We start from the raw sequence: 16211 nt of genomic DNA, 5'->3' as shown, positions 1-16211 counted from the left end.
CTGGGGCGTCCATACATAACCTAACATAGGACACGTACGGAGGGCGCCGGGCTCACCAGCCGGAGTAGGAAGGTTATATGAATCCAGGGGTAACCAACTACGACCCTGAACAATAACAGAAGCTGAACGCAGCACGCAGTAAGCTTTCTTGGAGGCGGGTCAGGTCAGGCCCGATGGGGGAGATGTAACCACCGATAGGACCTTGTGGGTACTAGGGTCAGTGTGTGGCAAGTGGAGGCCATCGGGACCACCCCCGGCTTAACAGTATCTAGACTACTTTGTGTCTAATGGGGGTTGCTAATCTAGCGTTAGAAGCTAGACTAGAGAACGGGTGGATGGCAGGCCCCAGTCCCCGCCCGGCGCAGACACCTTGCATGCACCGGACTTTGTTAACTTGTTAGATAATGAGCCAGAATCAATCGTGACTGGCAAATTGTAATTGTGACGGTGGGCCCGACTCGGACTCAGCTATCAATTCTTCCGGCGGGACTCGCCTCTGCGACCGCATGATATTCTAGTTTGATCGAGTTAGGCCAGCCAGCATTCCAATTCCCCTCCCTTCCGTGAATGCTTGTGGCTTTCTCCCCCAAAGTTCTATGCTTATGGACATGGATGCCAGGTTGGCCATCGGAAAATAGAAACACCCCAACACATCAAAGAGAATCCCCGTGAGCACTTGCACTGCACAGTTCATTTTGTCTGGCCGCGTGTGTTGGATCAATCCAAGGATTTAGTGCTGATGTGGTACCGCGAATCGCTTGAGCGGGAGACAAGACAAAGAAGGCAGGTCGGATAAGAGAAATTAGGCTCACCTGTTCGATCTAGATTCAGTGGAAGACGGGACCGTGGTCGGAGCGAAGACTAATAACAGACACCAATATCGAAAATAATGCTTGGAAGGGAGACAATTAATCCGTCGGTCGAAGGCCGGGCCAAGATACGAATGAAAACTGGCCAGCCCAGAGTAAATTAAACCCGACCAGGATTGTCCCCCGCCGTCGTCTCACCGTCGGCTTCCATGCAATCAACCACCATCCTGGTCCGACTTTCCCTGCGCGTAGCCAAAGTCTATTGGCCTTTCTCCAATTGATGTCGGCCGCTCGGTTGACAAATGAACACACCAGGATCCGGATCCCAGCTGGCCATGCGATTTCCCATCCTCCCTCAGGAGGGAGGGGGCGTTTTCCAAGAACCCTCTCTCTGCCCACACCAGAATGACTGCCCGGATCTTTCCCCTTCCCTGGTGCTTTCGGGTGAAAATAATCTACCTCAGTCACAGGCCCTGCATCGATCGATTTCTCGGCGCCGGTACTCCGTATTATTATTTACTCCAGATCGTGCCCGGTCTCGCAGCCCTGGCCCAGCGCCATCAACCGACTCTTATTATCTCCATCTGTTCCAGATCGTTGCGTGACATGATTCCCGCCGAGAATCAGCGTCAGCACTCTGATTGCCCTCCATGGGACGGTTCACTGGAGACACCAAAGATCCGGCCGTCAATGTATCGACATGGTTCCTGCTCGTGACTGCTTCGCTGAGCGTCATCTTCCGACTGGGGACCAAGTACGGCTCGTTCCGCACGCTCACAAACGATGACTATCTTATAGTTGTATCGCTGGTATGTCGATCTGCCGCCTAGACCCTCACAAAGGCTCCAGCAGACTAACTACTTGCTCTGGATGGGGCGCGACAGATCTTCTGTATCGGCCAATCCATCGCTGTATCGATGGCCGTCGCAAACGGATATGGATACCACTACTCCACGCTTACCCCGGAGCGCTTCGACAACATGATGAAGGTATGAGCTACACCTGCACCAGTATGCAATGTGCCTTTCTGCGGTCGCCTTCATCCTCCGGGATCCTCACTGAGAACAATCGGTATCATTTCAGTCGCAATACGCCGCCGCGCTCCTCTACATCCCTAGTCTCTATTTCTCGAAAATCTCCCTTTCATGCTTCATCCGCAACCTGACGCCGACGGCCAAAGACCACCGTGTCGCCAACTTGGTGCAAATATCGGTGACTGTGATGGCCGTGATATGTCTACTGGGAACCTCCTTTCAATGCAGCGTACCGCAGACTTGGAATTACTACACGGGAAAATGCATGAACCTGGTACTATCCCACTACTCTACGGTACCCCGAAGATATACGCGACAAGGTTAACCAGCCCAACAGATAGCATGGCACTATTTTACGGGAATCATGAACATTGTGACCGACACCATGATCACCTCACAAGCGCTTTACCTAATCGCGCGCATTCAAACCTCCTGGAAACGCAAGTTCGTGTTCGCTAGTATTTTTCTATCTCGAGTCCTGTCAGTCTAATTCTCCTATCATCCGACCGAACTACCAACTAACCAAACCACTTCTCCGAACAGAGTAATCCTAGTCAGCATCGTGGAACTCATCCTAGTCTCTCAGAACGACGCAACACACGACCCTTCCTTCTCCACCTGGGGCGTGACCATCAGCGTGGAAACGATTCAATGCCTCAGCATCGTGACAGCCTGCTGGGCGCAGCTTAAACCCTTCTTGAACATGCTCAAATCGAACGGCCTCCGGATCCAAGGCGTGGACTACCGATCGACGAATAACCGATCGAAATGGTCAACGACACGGTCGGCGAATCCCACGGAGAGCAAATTTACACGCAGCGGCGAGCACGAGTTGATGGGCATGGGGGCTGGACAGGGGAATATCACGACTGTGTCAGCAGCGAGACTGTCGGATGAGGACAGTCAGTCCAGTCAGGCGGGGATTATTCGGGAGGTGAGGACGTGGGTGGTTAGTGAGGAGGTGGAGTCATGATTATACCCTTCTTTTGTCTTTTTCCTTGTCCTTTTGCTTTTGACAACGTTCGATATATGTTCCCCTTTGTTTTGCTGGTGGATCAGAGAGCTGCAATAATACTGGATTGAATCTGTGGATTTGGTTTGGACTTCATGTACATTATTACCCCAAGTCTTTTACTTTGTAACTAGCTCGCGTGATGACTTAATGACTCTTCGTACAAGATACATTCTTATCTTAAAGCTAAATGCCATGCAGTTCAAGAAAGACAAGCAACAGTAGCAGCAACAAGCAACAGCACAAGCACGAGCAGTGTCCCCGTAAGCACGGAAGAACCTAAGCCAAGCAAGCAGCGGCGACACCGGACATCCCCCCATGAACGGAATAGGGGCTCGCTCGCAATCTAATCTAACCATGACACTAAGTCACCAAGTACAACATAACCTAGACTAAACTATCTAGCATCAAGACGGAATGGTCTATTCTGAACTAAGTAAGTAAGCAACTAGACTCCAATGGCCCCGACTCGGGTAAAACCCAAGAACATTGGAATTCTTTCATTCGCGATCCCTCCACTAACTAACCACCCTAACTCACTCTACAATAAACTAACTAACGCTCTAGTCTCCGAAACTGACGTGGCTTGCATGTGGCCCGTCCTTCTAGACTTGAAATTTCCACCCAATGATAATCTCGATAAAGTACTTAGTAAACCTCTCCACTTTCCGAGTCATAAGGTGATCGTAGCACTGAGAGGTAAATTTCCCCAGGTATTTGGAGGCGAGCACTTGGCTACTCCAGGGTACAGAAAGGAGTAGCAGCCAAACCAATGACATTTAATAAACTTCACCAAGACTATGATTGGTCTGCTGTTCATTTCTTCCCCGATAGTAGTAAAAACACCAGCTATTCCCGCCCCAGTGATCTGTGATACTTCCGGGATATCGGATCTGGCTGTTAAGGCCGGGTGCCTAATCCCGTTCGATAATCCAGAGGAAAGCGGTGGCTACGAGGTTTTCTTTTTCTCTTTTCTATTACGATTGCCTTAGATGTTCTGATTATGTATGAGAAAGCAGCGTACCGTAGGTAGCTTCTACTGCCCGAATCGACATAGCCTAGTAACGAAGAGCGAATTTCGAAAAGTGATTTTGCATTTGAACATTGATATCTACTTTAGATATATCATAAGCACACTATGAAAAATACAATTTAGATAGTTCGGTCTCTATAGCATACCATATCTCCTCACGATAATAGACTACCCAAAGTATCTAACAAAAAGCTGAAAAACATCATCATGCACAGTAGGATGACACAAAGCGAACACAGACAAAACTATAACGACTGTGACACCTGCTTCCAGGAACAGAACCACGCCAAGTAATTGGTAAAAGTGTACCCGAGATGACCACGAGAACCCTTGCCAGGCGCCTCTGATAGTCATCGACTCACCCCTTTGGGCAGAGGCAGCGACTCGAATGAAGATTGCATATGTCGGAACAACCAATCCAAAGTAAAGAACCATAATAGTGCCCAGAAGACTGATAAACTGCACCGTTTCTGAGACCCCCAGCCGCTCATCTAAAGAACCAGCCAATTGGATCAAGTAGATAGGCAGATAAAAGCATACACTTGAGGCGGTGCTATACAGTAAGATTGATGTGAAGGCCTTCGACCACATTGACCACGTTGGAATGCGACATGAGTAAGGAAGGGTCTTCGAATGTTGACGCAGAATTGTGAGCACATTGGCTACTCTCAGGTATGAAAGGAGTAATTCGACTGTTAAGTTGAGAAAACCGTACTTCAGTGGACTAAAGTCCTTCATAGGGAACATAGATACCACACAGATCTTGGCCAGCCGATGGAAAACGAAGATGGGAAGACCTCTAAAATGCTGGCGCGAGAGTGATGAATTCAACCTAGGATTGGGTATTTGAGTCGCGATCGGTGTTGCGAAGACATACGCGTGGGTATACACAGCCTGTCATTGATTAGTTTGACTTGATATCTGATTCGCATGCGTTGACGATAGCTTACTAAAAGAAGCCCGAAAAAAGCCGCAGCTAGGAGGAGCGCTACTGGCACTTGTTGGCTTGGGCTGTCTCCAGGGAGCTCCCACTTAGCAAGGTCTAACGACATGTTCAAGGGAAGGGTTCGTGTATAGAAAGAAGCATTGCCAAGAAGCGCAACACTGAAGTAACAACTGCGAGCTTCAATGGCACCAGGAAGTGTAAGATGGATCGAAGGCCCAGCTAGAGGAGTAAGAACCAATGCTTAAAATAAGTGGACAAGGCTTTGTTCGCTATGTGAGGGATTTTCGAGTTCAAGAGGTTCGGATCAAGGACATTGGAAAAAGAGGACTCAAAATATGATCAATAAGGGTAATAAAATATGAAAATATTCTTCTCTTCTCAACCTCGCAAGAGAAGTATTGCTCTAAGATATTGAGATGTATAAGAATTTTTTTCAGATCTTGACTGTATTATTAATAGATTCCATTTGATTAGACTACTGTATGATGCAGATAATTAGATATTGAAACATATGAGGTAACTAAATTTTTCAGGATATAGATAGCTCGTTTCTCCTTTCTTCAGATCTAAAAGTCTCAGTGAATTCACCGACTTGTTTTGGCTTTCATTGTCATCATAGGTTGTCACAGGCAGAAGGAGCATCCACGCACGCCCGCAGGCTGGACTAAAGTAGGCCCGGGGCTACAAAATGGGCCAAGCCTAATGTAGGTACTCTAGATAACTAATCAAACGTTATAGCTAAGTCAGTCAACCCTAACTAAAGTAACTATTCCCGATATGGCGAGTCAGAACCGATGCAATCAGCCAATCAGTTGATCAATACTCTGGCAAATGAGAGGCGTTAATTGAGTGCATCCGAGTTCGCTTGAAACTGATTAGACCAGACCACAACCCAACGGACCAGACCAAACCGAAACAAAACCAAAGGCTTTGTGCTGCGGAATGCAAGTGATTAATTGTTATGAACAATCGGTTCAATAATGTACTTTCGGAGTACTCCGTCCTGCTCTCTCCCGAACCAGAGTCAGCTACCTGCAGATCATTAACTCTACTATCCGCCAGCCAGTCTGTCAGATGTGGCAGCCAACCCGTACCCGGGTGTATGTCCGAAATCGGTGGCGTGCATGTGCCCTTCTCCTCCCCCCGTGTGACTGACACTGGGACTGCTGAGGCAACCACCCAACTGCTGCAGACCAGCCTTTCAGTTTTCTTTCCATCGTCTCGGATCCTTCAAAGACAGGGCGGAATACCCTGCTCCTATTTTTCACTCTCACTGCATTTATCGCACTCGATGTACTATATACCCTCATTCCAGAGGTCCTCTCTCACCTGATAGAGATGACAACAGCTTGGTGGTTGTTGCACGGTCGAAGTGGCGAGAAAGGTTAGATAGTGTAGAGACCAATAAGCATAAAGGTCAAAATCAAAACCTACGCCCATCCGACTAGCTTCATCCTATGGCGGATAGAGATGGCTGTTATCTCCCCTAGCTTACCTGTTTCTTAGTAGACACAGAGGAGAAAAAGCGGCTGTGTGACACTGCAAAACAAAGTAAATATGAAATCCCCCGAGGAATAATTCCAGAAGATGGCATGGCATGCATTGCACGTTTGAAGTAAAAAGCCCCACAAACTCTATCAATGTGAGATTCCATGTCAGTGTTCGGGGCACTCACTGCCAGACCCAGAGCAATACACGACGACTGGAAGACGAATCTGACAGCAGGAACACCGCAAAACAGGAGCCTTGTCAGAAATGTTGAGATTAGTAACAGATAGGAATGGTTTGGGACTCGTGAGGGGAAAGGAAAGAAAAAGCAATTTGTGACAACGCAGGACAGCCTTGGCTCTTTGCCCCCTCCTCGACTCCGCCTTTGGCGGCAGAGTGCCCCCCGGCACAACTTCATGATCATCGCAGGGGAAGAGAAAGACCCTGGCAGCTGCTTGGCGAGGGAAGACTCCGCCCGTATGAGGCTGTGATTAGAGGCAGTGCAATACAATAAAGAGGTTCACTAACAATTGTCTTTGTGACTGGAGTTCGGGAGCTAATGTATGCACATTGCGACCCGGTGGGAATTCTTGCTCTTCATGCTTGTGCACAGAATCGACTATCGCACCAAGTCAGAACTCAAGCCATAGAGGAGACCACTCTGTTGACCCACATATTTGTCGGCGGCATTGACTACTCCGTAGTGAAGAACGCTATCTGGTATCATGACGTAGAGGTTTTCTTAAGTGACCATGGCGAAGGATCAAACAGTAGCCACAACCCATTCCATTCCCCGCCGATGCCACCAGCCCGAGGCTCACTGGCCTGGCCTCAGAGGACTCGGGTTGAGCATACAAGCGGCGGCTCTTACAGTCAAGTGCCGCTTCCCTGGTTACATCGGCGAAGCTGATCATTTTACCTTTTCATTGGCAACACATCCTTTCCCTGACACCGACCCTTATTCTCATTCGTGAGCTGGCCAGGGCCCCTTCCACATGGGCTACAATTAGAGCTCTGATCTGTGCCCAATCAAGCCTACCCAGGCACTCTGGATGACTAACAGTACCCTTTCACTGTCAATTAACGTTCCTGTGAGAGAAAAGCCCCAGGAGATTGCTCAGACGTGTTGCCAAAAAGCTTTTTTGCCTCCTCCGCCTCTCTTCGCGGTGGCATTTCTCCCAGAACCTCCATGCTTTTCTTCGGCTGGCAGCACTATCGCGACTGGTATCCAGGTCCGTAGCTCTTGTTGAAAGACACCCACACCCTTGCTCCTCATCGTCTGGAGCTATCTGGTTGGGTACGTCATCGAGAGAGCGACGCGGAGTAGGCTGTCAAGTCAACGGTCTTGCATTCCACATCCATAATGACAAACCCTTTGGCTATATCTCTACCTAAAGGTCGTGAGTATCGTTTGAATCACAGTAATTATATGGAACCTTCTCACGACTGACCACGGTTCCTGCTCCAGACAGCTCCAGTGACGCCGGTAAGCCCTCACGAACTCGCGGCTTGCTTCAGTCCGCGAAGCGCATACTCTCCCTTTTCCACCCCCGAAGAATATTCGATCACCAACAAAGGTCAGAAGACAAAGTGAAGATGAGCAACCGGCAAACCAACCATGAGCTCGTTGTCGTGGGGTCCCAGGCAAGGCTGCCTATGAATGGCCGTGGGCCCACAGTGAACCGACGGCCACAGCTTCACGAGTCGAACCGAAACCATGATGTACGGCTATATCGTCCCGCAATGGACGACCAGAATAATCACTCAGACATCCCAACGTACGACAACCCCGATTCATACAGAATTGAGATTTCCAGCCGGAGAACTGACGGTCGCAACTCCGATTCCGCTTCGTCAAGTAGCAGGATAAGCGCAGCAGTGTCTCCAGGACTATCCACCCAAGCCAGCACTGATCAAACAACCCCATTGGACCCACATACCGAATTAAGACTACCTGGTGATGATGAATATATTCGAGCGACGTCTCTGGACCGCATCTCTCAGGTGAACCTCTCCCCGGTTTCAACGAACAGCGAGTATAGCGAGGAGGTATTCATGGTCGGCAGCAACCCTACAAACAAGGTTTCGGCATTGATGGCACTGGATACACAAGCATCAGCCAATTTGATGGATGTTGAGTTACAGCAGGAGTTGGAACTGATGATGGAGCCTTGCGATCAGGAACTCGTCCCATTGCAGACCAAAACCGGCAAGGACAGAATCAAGCCGTTTGGCATCGCGAAGGACGTCTCATGGCATTTTGCACAACGTGAAAAGACATTTACCAGTGACTTCCTGGTTGTGGATATGAAGAACTATAATGCCATCTTGGGAAGGAAGGATATCAAGAAATTGGAGATCCTCAAATCTGGACCTGGCCTTGAACGCCGTACGACAATCCGGATGTCCCGCGCCTGAATACGATCCATGTCATGTTTGAGCATGACGATACTTTGACCCATTGTGGATGCGCACCAAGCTCATTTTACCATTGGGGGACTCTACGCATTCTTATACGTACTTTACGATTGATTGTGATACCCGAAAGGGCAGCTGCGGATATTGCATCACACATATACTTCGGGGCAGGTGCTGCCCAGATTTGCACGGACACAGCAAGGTTCCAACCAGTCAATGACCGACATATTCTTAATGACGGGGTGTATCCTAACTTATGATTGTCTACGTTGTACATGTCCGATTGAGGCGCATTGATGATTTGTCTTGAACCTAGTTAGTTACCTTGGGCGGCGTTTTTGTGGAAAGGGAATTAATCATGGATGGTTGGGAGAGCATTGGATAAGGCAAGGGCGTGTTTCAGTATTTGATTCGCGGGATATTTGTTTGATTAACGATACGTGGGAGCACTGTGTGTCGCAAGCAGTGACACATTCAAATATTATTACTTACTCTGGACATGTCATCCTCAACTACGTACTTATTTCCATTTTGTCTGGGTGGCACTTCCGTGTCGGCTTGTAGTATGAATATCTGCAGCTATTTCTCGTTTCCTTCCGGTCGCACATCCCCGCACTGCCATCGGCAACGATCCTTTCATGCAAAGGAAACATATCGTCGCCAATGATCGTGAGGGGTCGGTTTCTGCTAGTGGCATGAATACCCAGCCGGGTCTTCGTTTATGCCCAATCTGCACGACATGCCGAATTATCGCGAGCCGAATGTATACTATGGCAAGGGCTCCGCTGCTTGGTTGATAGAAAATGTGAGGGAGGAAGAGGAAGAGAGAGATATGCAGCCTCGCGTAACAAACAAAGGGTAGGGGTAAAGGAAGAAGAAAATAGGAGTACATGCGATCTACGGAGTACGGATTGATGATGGATGGTGCAGTTGCACATCCCACCTACGAGGGGTTGCGCGTGGATAGCCAGTCAGTCAGTCCGTCGAAGCTGCGGCTCTTGGGTCGTCCAGATAATGTCTGGTCTATATGAACTTGGCAGCGTTCTCTGTGTGAGGCCATCCACAGACAGCAGCTTGAAGCTGACGCTCCCTCTGGAGTGAACCGACCGAGCCATAACAGCGCAAGCAAGTGCACCCAACGCGAAGCCATGGTACGTTTGGTACCTTACACAGGGCTTATGAATCCTCTTTTCCCACCTTTCTATTTGCATCGTAATTCAGGCGCTTACCAGTTACCGTTATTCAGACAGGACCCAAGACCATAGAGATTCGCTGCCTCAGGCCAGACGAGAAAACCGTCCACCTCAAGGCTGCTGTCTCTGAGCAATTGGACGTCAATATCCTCACGCAAAGAGGGCACCAGAAGCTGGGAGAGATCAAATTGCAGCGCAATGAGATACCTAAAACAGTTTACGATTCAGATGGTGTTTCATACACAGTGCGCGATGTAGTCCAGCTGAGTATTTGGAAGAAGGGTGAAACAAAACTGTCAAGACAAAATTTCTACGTTTCTATGAACGACGATGAAGCGCGCTTGGATACCCAGTATGATGCGATTTTAGGGACTCAGTGCAATGTTGGACGGTCCAGCGATGAGAATGCCCTCCCAGTTGCTGTAACCCAGCTAGCATCGCAGAGTGCAAGTGAGTCTATCGTTTTATATTTTTAGCCAACGAAGAAGTGATGCAAACTGAACACTGGTCTAGATGATAAGGCAGCCCAGGAGAAAAAGAAGCGCGAGAAAGAGGAAGCTTTGGCGAAGAAGAACCAACAGTTGCGTGAACAGCAGAAAAAGCAGGCTTCCCAGGGTAGATAACAGAATGGGCTTGGATTGGCGACGAGGCGGACTTGTGAAGCGTGCTACTTGCAAGACTAATTGTGCCGGGATTATCGCCAGGTTTGTGAGGATGACGCAGAGGCGGCAAATAGGCTACATCTGTATGCATTTGAGCTGTTGAATCTGTTGGATATGAATAACTGCTGTCTGAAACTCGATAACAACCTGTCACATGTATGAGATCACCCTTACGCAGAATGACTGGGAAGGGGGGCTGCTGCGTGCTCCTCCAACAGCGAAGGACTCTGGGCGAAGGATTGGAGCGGGGAGATTGACACGGACTTGATTTGTCCTTCCGGGACGATCGGTCGTACTTAGCATTGGATGATCCAATCCCCTCACATCAACCCGCTGCACGACGACAAAATGAGACATATCAGGTGGCACTTGCATAAATAGTCGAGCCTCTAAGCTATGCCATTCGCCGGACGGGTGTTCAGGCCGTCAAGTGCCGGCTGATGTCCCGCACAGTCAGCGCTACTCACCGCTGGTAAAAAGAAAATTCTCAGAGGCTTCTCGGATTGAGTCAGGGAACGAGCAATCAGGAGAGTCGATCACAAGGGGTAGTTGGGGTCAATGAAAGTCATACAAACCAGTGATGGAAAGGCACTCAGATGGGTATTAAAAGCAGGTATACATCACTGCCTCGCCACGGGGGAGTGTTGGAAGGTGGCGCAAGATGAAATTTCTGGGGTCCAGGGACTGTAAAGCCCTGTTCAAAGAATCGAGTAGCCTTGAGCAGATTGGGCTCTTTATGTACTTTGGACAGAGCAAATGCAACTCTGGGGCGTCTGACGATCGGCTGAAGGCTACCTTACAAGAGGTTGGCCCCACGCTAATGCGGTATTGCAGGGAAGGCAATCCTTTAGTTCTGCTCATGCAAAGGAGAAGAGGGCAAAGCCGCAGCGCATATTATGAAAGTGATTGGACAAGGCACATTGCCAGAATAAGAGCGATGTTCTTAGGTGGGCTGAGCTGCAGACACGGCATGATTTCCAGTGCTTCCATTTCGTATTCCAAAAAGGCCAGGATTACCCGACCAGCCAGTAAACTCTTGGACCTATTATCACATAAGGTCAGGCGCGAGGGATAGAGCGGTTGTGCCTGTGCCACAAGCTAAACTTGTTCTCATTTCCAGCCCTTCCTGACTTAACCGCATGTCAACCCCCGCCCTTCTTGCGAGGCCAGGGTTGATAACTGCCGGCGCACCCGGGCAATCGCAAGCGCGACCGCCCGTAATGGCTCCAAATCCTTAGCCAACCTCTGTATAGACTTAGAATTCCTTCATGACAGACATCGCCATGCCCGGAACATACCCATGTAAGTGCTACTCTGTTAACCGTCGTTCTGCATTGCAATCTCCGCAACATGCAACACAGACAAGGAATTGACCGGCTTTCAGCCCCGAGACCGACGGCACCACGCGAGCGTGGCAAATCGAGGAAAGATGACAAAAGCTACAAAAAGACCATGGGCCATGGCCACAATCAAAGTGGAACTATAAAAAGCCATGTATGCTCTCTGGCTTCATACGAAATTTACTTGGTGCTAAAGTGCGAAGTAGGCCCTCCGGATCGCGTTGAAGGGAACCAAACACTTGTTTCTCTTTCCCTTCTGGTTCAACCAAACGCACAGGCAGCAGAAACCCTCTCTACCTTCGCCTCGGGATTACTACCCGTCAGAAAAGCACCCACTTTCGCCTGAATATTGGGGTATAGCGGACGTCAAACACTCTCAAATGCCTTTGGATGAGCCAGCCAAGAAGGAGGTGTCGCATGAATTTCGCGAGGGCTTCCGGCACACCGAACTGTGTGAGAGACTAACAGGTGCTAATCAGACCGTGCCTGCTACTAATCCAAGGAAGCACGATGATCAGGAGGGTCTTTTGAAACGTGATTTTATCTACGACATTCTCCTATTCACTTTTGACAAGCAATTGAGGCGACGCATGGTCGTGGACTTTGAAACAGAAGCTAATTTCATGGACCACGATGTCTTCGAAAGAATGAATGTCCGCATGGACCCGTATGATGGCCCGCCAACCCAACTTACCACTCGCGGGGAATTGACTCCCCTCGGGAAAGTGCAGGCAACATGGATTATCGTTGGCTTTGAAACGCCATACTGTGCCGAATTCTACGTCGTTAAAGGTACCAGTTTTGATGTTATCCTCGGCACGACTTCATGTCGTGCTATCGATCTTTCCTCTGTGGATCCTATGGTTGCCACACGACTCGATAATTTGAAACAGACATAGCGACTTCACTAATGTACCCATAGAATGGATCTGTTTTTACTTGCTGGCGTTTACTGTATGTACATTTTCTGGGATAAAAGACTGGCTCTATTACATACAATATGTTGGAGAACACAGGGACGGGCTGATTGGTTCGGAATCAAACTTTTCTACCTGGCACTGCTGCTACCTACGTATTCCAGAGCTTAATAGTAGAGAGTGTGCTGGCCGGCCTGCAGGGCTGCCCTATGCGCTAAATGGCTTGTCAACGTAAGACCGGCTATCATGTGAATGACCCAGTCATAGAAGAACAAGTCACCCATGCGGGGTTCGTAAATGCAACTTTCTACCACACTTCTAGCGCGCACATTAGAACACATGAATCACAACGTATTACAGGGACGAAACTCAAATATTGCTTCGCTGGAGCATATCAGGCTGTCGCTCTCATTAAGCCTTATTGAGATTGCTAAAGGGCTGCTGGTGTCATCAGCATACCAAGGGAGGAGGCCTCACGTCATATGCCATGCTCACCGGACGGTACCTAGATAACAACATGACTATGCACCATATTATTGCAAGGATAGCCCAGAAGGGAGGCAGAAAGCCTCGTATGTTACGTGAAAAGCCTAGTGACGGAAGCCAAATATTACCCGAGGAGATGGTGTTATCTGCGAGTCTGCCTTCCCTTCGCACTCTGCATAGAACTAGCTTCTAGTCAGTTTCTAAGGCTTCCTAAAGGCCGTGGGATGAGGGGTAGACGAGACACAGCCACACAGGACATGGGGGGCTCGTTACACTAGGCTGAGAAGGTCGAGGCCCTACGAGATGAGCAGATTCGTATAAGTAGACATCGCTTTGATTTTGTTCCAAATCGATATCCATTAAGTATGATGGAATACCTATTAAGCAAGAACAATGTCAACCGCTAACCTCCGTCCCGTTGAAGGATACGACAAACTCGCCGCGTTCATAGAAGCCGACCCGGGCCTAGCGATTTTCCGACGTTTCACAAAGCTCAATTTTAAAAGTATTCTCTATTACCAAGCAGAGATAGCGAACCTCGAAGAGGAGCTCGACTTTCTCATTCAGGATGACAAGGACTCACAGGACGAGAAGAAGCAGCTGTATCCCTTCTCCGTACGGGACCTAAAAGAGGGAAATCCTACGCAATGGTCGAAATTTCAAGAAGCGCGGGATTTGATGGAAAAGTTTAGTTAGTTTTCATGACCCATTTGTGGTACTTGGAAGAACCCCGGTCTGACTGAGTAGACCATGCTATCATTCAACAACGGGAGCTCATGCGCCTCAGCACGCCAGATAAATGTGACCTGAACGTGCTTCGAGAGTGGCTTGACCGGCCTGAAGGCGGAAATATGTTCTTCGAAACAGCCGCCGAGATGGACGTCTACCACAAACGGAACGATGGTGACATGATCGCCCTTTTTAGCAGACATGAAGGTGTCGATAATCTCACTCGACTGATCTTCAATCGAGTCGTCCCCTGGTTTCATAAGCGCTGGGGTGAGAAATATGAAGTAAGGGCTTTTCTTGGGTTATGTCTTCCATCAGAGAGCTAATTACCTTTGAAACAGAGCAATGAAAATGGCGCCTGGCAGTATAGTGACAAGAAGATCAAGGCGTGCACCCACTTCTTCAGTGTCATTATAGCTGCGGTGCTGCCTGCATCGTCAATGATAGTGCTATACTTTATAAAGGATACTGCTATCAGGATGGTCACTATCATGCTGTATAACATTGCCTTTTCCCTGGCACTCGGCTTGATGGTCAGGGCTCGACGGGTTGAGATCTTTGCCGCGGCTACTGCGTGAGTTATCACTTTTCCTATTTCCCCTCAATAACATCGAATGTTTATCGCTCATCAAGACTTGTCGTGAGCATGCTGACCCTTCCAGGTTCGCTGCGGTGAACGTGGCTTTGATTTCGAACTCGGGAGACTGCCAATGTTCCTGAAACCCAAATATCGAATTCGACGAATCTCGGCATCATATGTCCATAGCAGTAATTACAGATACCCAATAGTCTTCCAAATAAACGCCATTTTTAATACAGTGACAACTACCCCCACGCCAACACCAACACGCTCTTCGGTGAGCATCTACTCCACAACCAGGACCCCACGGTATCTCATCTTTCCGCCCTCCAGTGTTTTTATGGCATCGTTCACGCCATCCACGCTCAGAGGATACTTCATCAAAATAGGCTTCACACCGTGAAGCGCCGCAAAATCAAGCATATCCCTATGCACCTGCCTGGCTGCAACAATAGAGCCTTGCACACGCAATCCGTTCGCCAAGAGGCCCATATACGGGAACTTGAAATCCTCACTATCCACCGACAACGGCGAAATAACCGCTCCAGGAGCAAGAACATTAACGTAGAGCTTCCAGTCCGGCTGGCTACTCGTGCTAACAATCAGATTGTTCAATGGCTTCCCAATCTTCAATTCCTTCGCGCCCTTGGTGGCATAGAACTCCTTCGCACCCAGCTTTAGCGCCTCTTCTCTCTTATTATCACTCCCAGAGAAGACAACAACATCGCAGCCCATCTTCGCCGCAAACTGGATAGCCAAGTGCCCTAACCCGCCAATGCCAACAATACCAACCCGCGACGTCGGCTTAACACCACCCACGTGCAATGCATTCCACACTGTCGAGCCACCACACATCAGCGGCGCGGAGTCCTCGTTGGAAATTCCATCAGGGATCTTGAACAAGAACGACTCGCGCCACACAGCATGCGTGGCAAATGACCCCTGGTCGAGGTTGGCACTTCCGTACATCTGTCGCTCCGGGCACATTGTCTCCCAACCAGTTAGGCACTGAGCGCATCGACCGCAGCAGTCATGTTGGTAGCCCCAGCCGACGCGATCGCCTTTACGCAGTCCGTGGACTTCAGGGCCGATTTCTTCGACAACGCCGGCACCTTCGTGGCCTAGGGCCATGTCTGCGTGCTGGTAGTGGACATCGGTGAAGCAGACGCCGGAGTGAGTGAGACGGACGAGGACTTGGTCGCGTTGGAGGTCGTCGCGGTGGGTGGTGGCTTTCTGGATGGATCCGTCTTTGGATCCTTTGAAGACGGTGAAATCGTAGCCCATGGTGGATGTCGAATGGAGGTTCTGATTGGTGTGATTAAATTTAAAATTGATTTACCTTGCAGGAATCTAATAATGTCTTCGTCTGCGAGGTCCCCAGGGATCCGATTTTATACTGTAGGTTAAGCAAGGGGAAGATATTCTTCATGATGTCACCATCAATTCATGGTGGAGAACTCGAAGTCCCATTGAGCAATCATCGGTGGAGGGTTGCAATGAGCTCAACATGTGGATACGAAGCTCTAGGCCAACTCCCGGTTGCTCCGGGGGTTCAATGGCAATT

At 49.2% G+C, this 16211-nt stretch overlaps 8 protein-coding genes across 8 annotated transcripts; 6 read left to right on the top strand and 2 right to left on the bottom strand.

Annotated features, from left to right (window-relative positions):
• Positions 1–1111: 1111 nt before the first annotated feature.
• On the top strand, positions 1112–1414 carry AKAW2_61309A (uncharacterized protein; the record flags this gene model as incomplete). Its single annotated transcript, XM_041680886.1, has 1 exon — positions 1112–1414. One exon carries the CDS (start codon positions 1112–1114, stop codon positions 1412–1414), a length of 303 nt encoding a protein of 100 aa, XP_041546807.1.
• A 45-nt stretch (positions 1415–1459) lies between these two features.
• On the top strand, positions 1460–2816 carry AKAW2_61308A (uncharacterized protein; the record flags this gene model as incomplete). Its single annotated transcript, XM_041680885.1, has 5 exons — positions 1460–1618; positions 1694–1798; positions 1893–2117; positions 2181–2323; positions 2387–2816. The coding sequence occupies 5 exons, from the start codon at positions 1460–1462 to the stop codon at positions 2814–2816; spliced, it is 1062 nt and encodes a 353-aa protein (XP_041546806.1).
• Positions 2817–4056: 1240 nt separating this feature from the next.
• On the bottom strand, positions 4057–4940 carry AKAW2_61307S (uncharacterized protein; the record flags this gene model as incomplete). Its single annotated transcript, XM_041680884.1, has 2 exons — positions 4057–4782; positions 4839–4940. 2 exons carry the CDS (start codon positions 4938–4940, stop codon positions 4057–4059), a joined length of 828 nt encoding a protein of 275 aa, XP_041546805.1.
• Positions 4941–7685: 2745 nt separating this feature from the next.
• AKAW2_61306A (retropepsin-like aspartic protease) lies at positions 7686–8740 on the top strand (the record flags this gene model as incomplete). Its single annotated transcript, XM_041680883.1, has 2 exons — positions 7686–7722; positions 7791–8740. 2 exons carry the CDS (start codon positions 7686–7688, stop codon positions 8738–8740), a joined length of 987 nt encoding a protein of 328 aa, XP_041546804.1.
• A 1148-nt stretch (positions 8741–9888) lies between these two features.
• Positions 9889–10556, top strand: AKAW2_61305A (uncharacterized protein; the record flags this gene model as incomplete). Its single annotated transcript, XM_041680882.1, has 3 exons — positions 9889–9891; positions 9987–10383; positions 10447–10556. The coding sequence occupies 3 exons, from the start codon at positions 9889–9891 to the stop codon at positions 10554–10556; spliced, it is 510 nt and encodes a 169-aa protein (XP_041546803.1).
• A 1322-nt stretch (positions 10557–11878) lies between these two features.
• On the top strand, positions 11879–12834 carry AKAW2_61304A (retropepsin-like aspartic protease; the record flags this gene model as incomplete). Its single annotated transcript, XM_041680881.1, has 3 exons — positions 11879–11897; positions 11980–12089; positions 12142–12834. The coding sequence occupies 3 exons, from the start codon at positions 11879–11881 to the stop codon at positions 12832–12834; spliced, it is 822 nt and encodes a 273-aa protein (XP_041546802.1).
• An 897-nt stretch (positions 12835–13731) lies between these two features.
• On the top strand, positions 13732–14393 carry AKAW2_61303A (uncharacterized protein; the record flags this gene model as incomplete). The annotated part of the gene is made up of 2 exons (XM_041680880.1): positions 13732–14029; positions 14086–14393. 2 exons carry the CDS (start codon positions 13732–13734, stop codon positions 14391–14393), a joined length of 606 nt encoding a protein of 201 aa, XP_041546801.1.
• Positions 14394–14932: 539 nt separating this feature from the next.
• On the bottom strand, positions 14933–15931 carry AKAW2_61302S (NAD(P)-dependent alcohol dehydrogenase; the record flags this gene model as incomplete). The annotated part of the gene is made up of 1 exon (XM_041680879.1): positions 14933–15931. The coding sequence occupies one exon, from the start codon at positions 15929–15931 to the stop codon at positions 14933–14935; it is 999 nt and encodes a 332-aa protein (XP_041546800.1).
• Between the last annotated feature and the right edge of the window lie 280 nt (positions 15932–16211).

Source organism: Aspergillus luchuensis, chromosome 6 (assembly GCF_016861625.1).
Source record: "Aspergillus luchuensis IFO 4308 DNA, chromosome 6, nearly complete sequence".
Taxonomy (NCBI): Eukaryota; Fungi; Ascomycota; class Eurotiomycetes; order Eurotiales; family Aspergillaceae; genus Aspergillus; species Aspergillus luchuensis.
The sequence above is the reverse complement of the archived record's forward strand: the minus strand, read 5'-3'. Positions and strand labels throughout refer to the sequence as shown.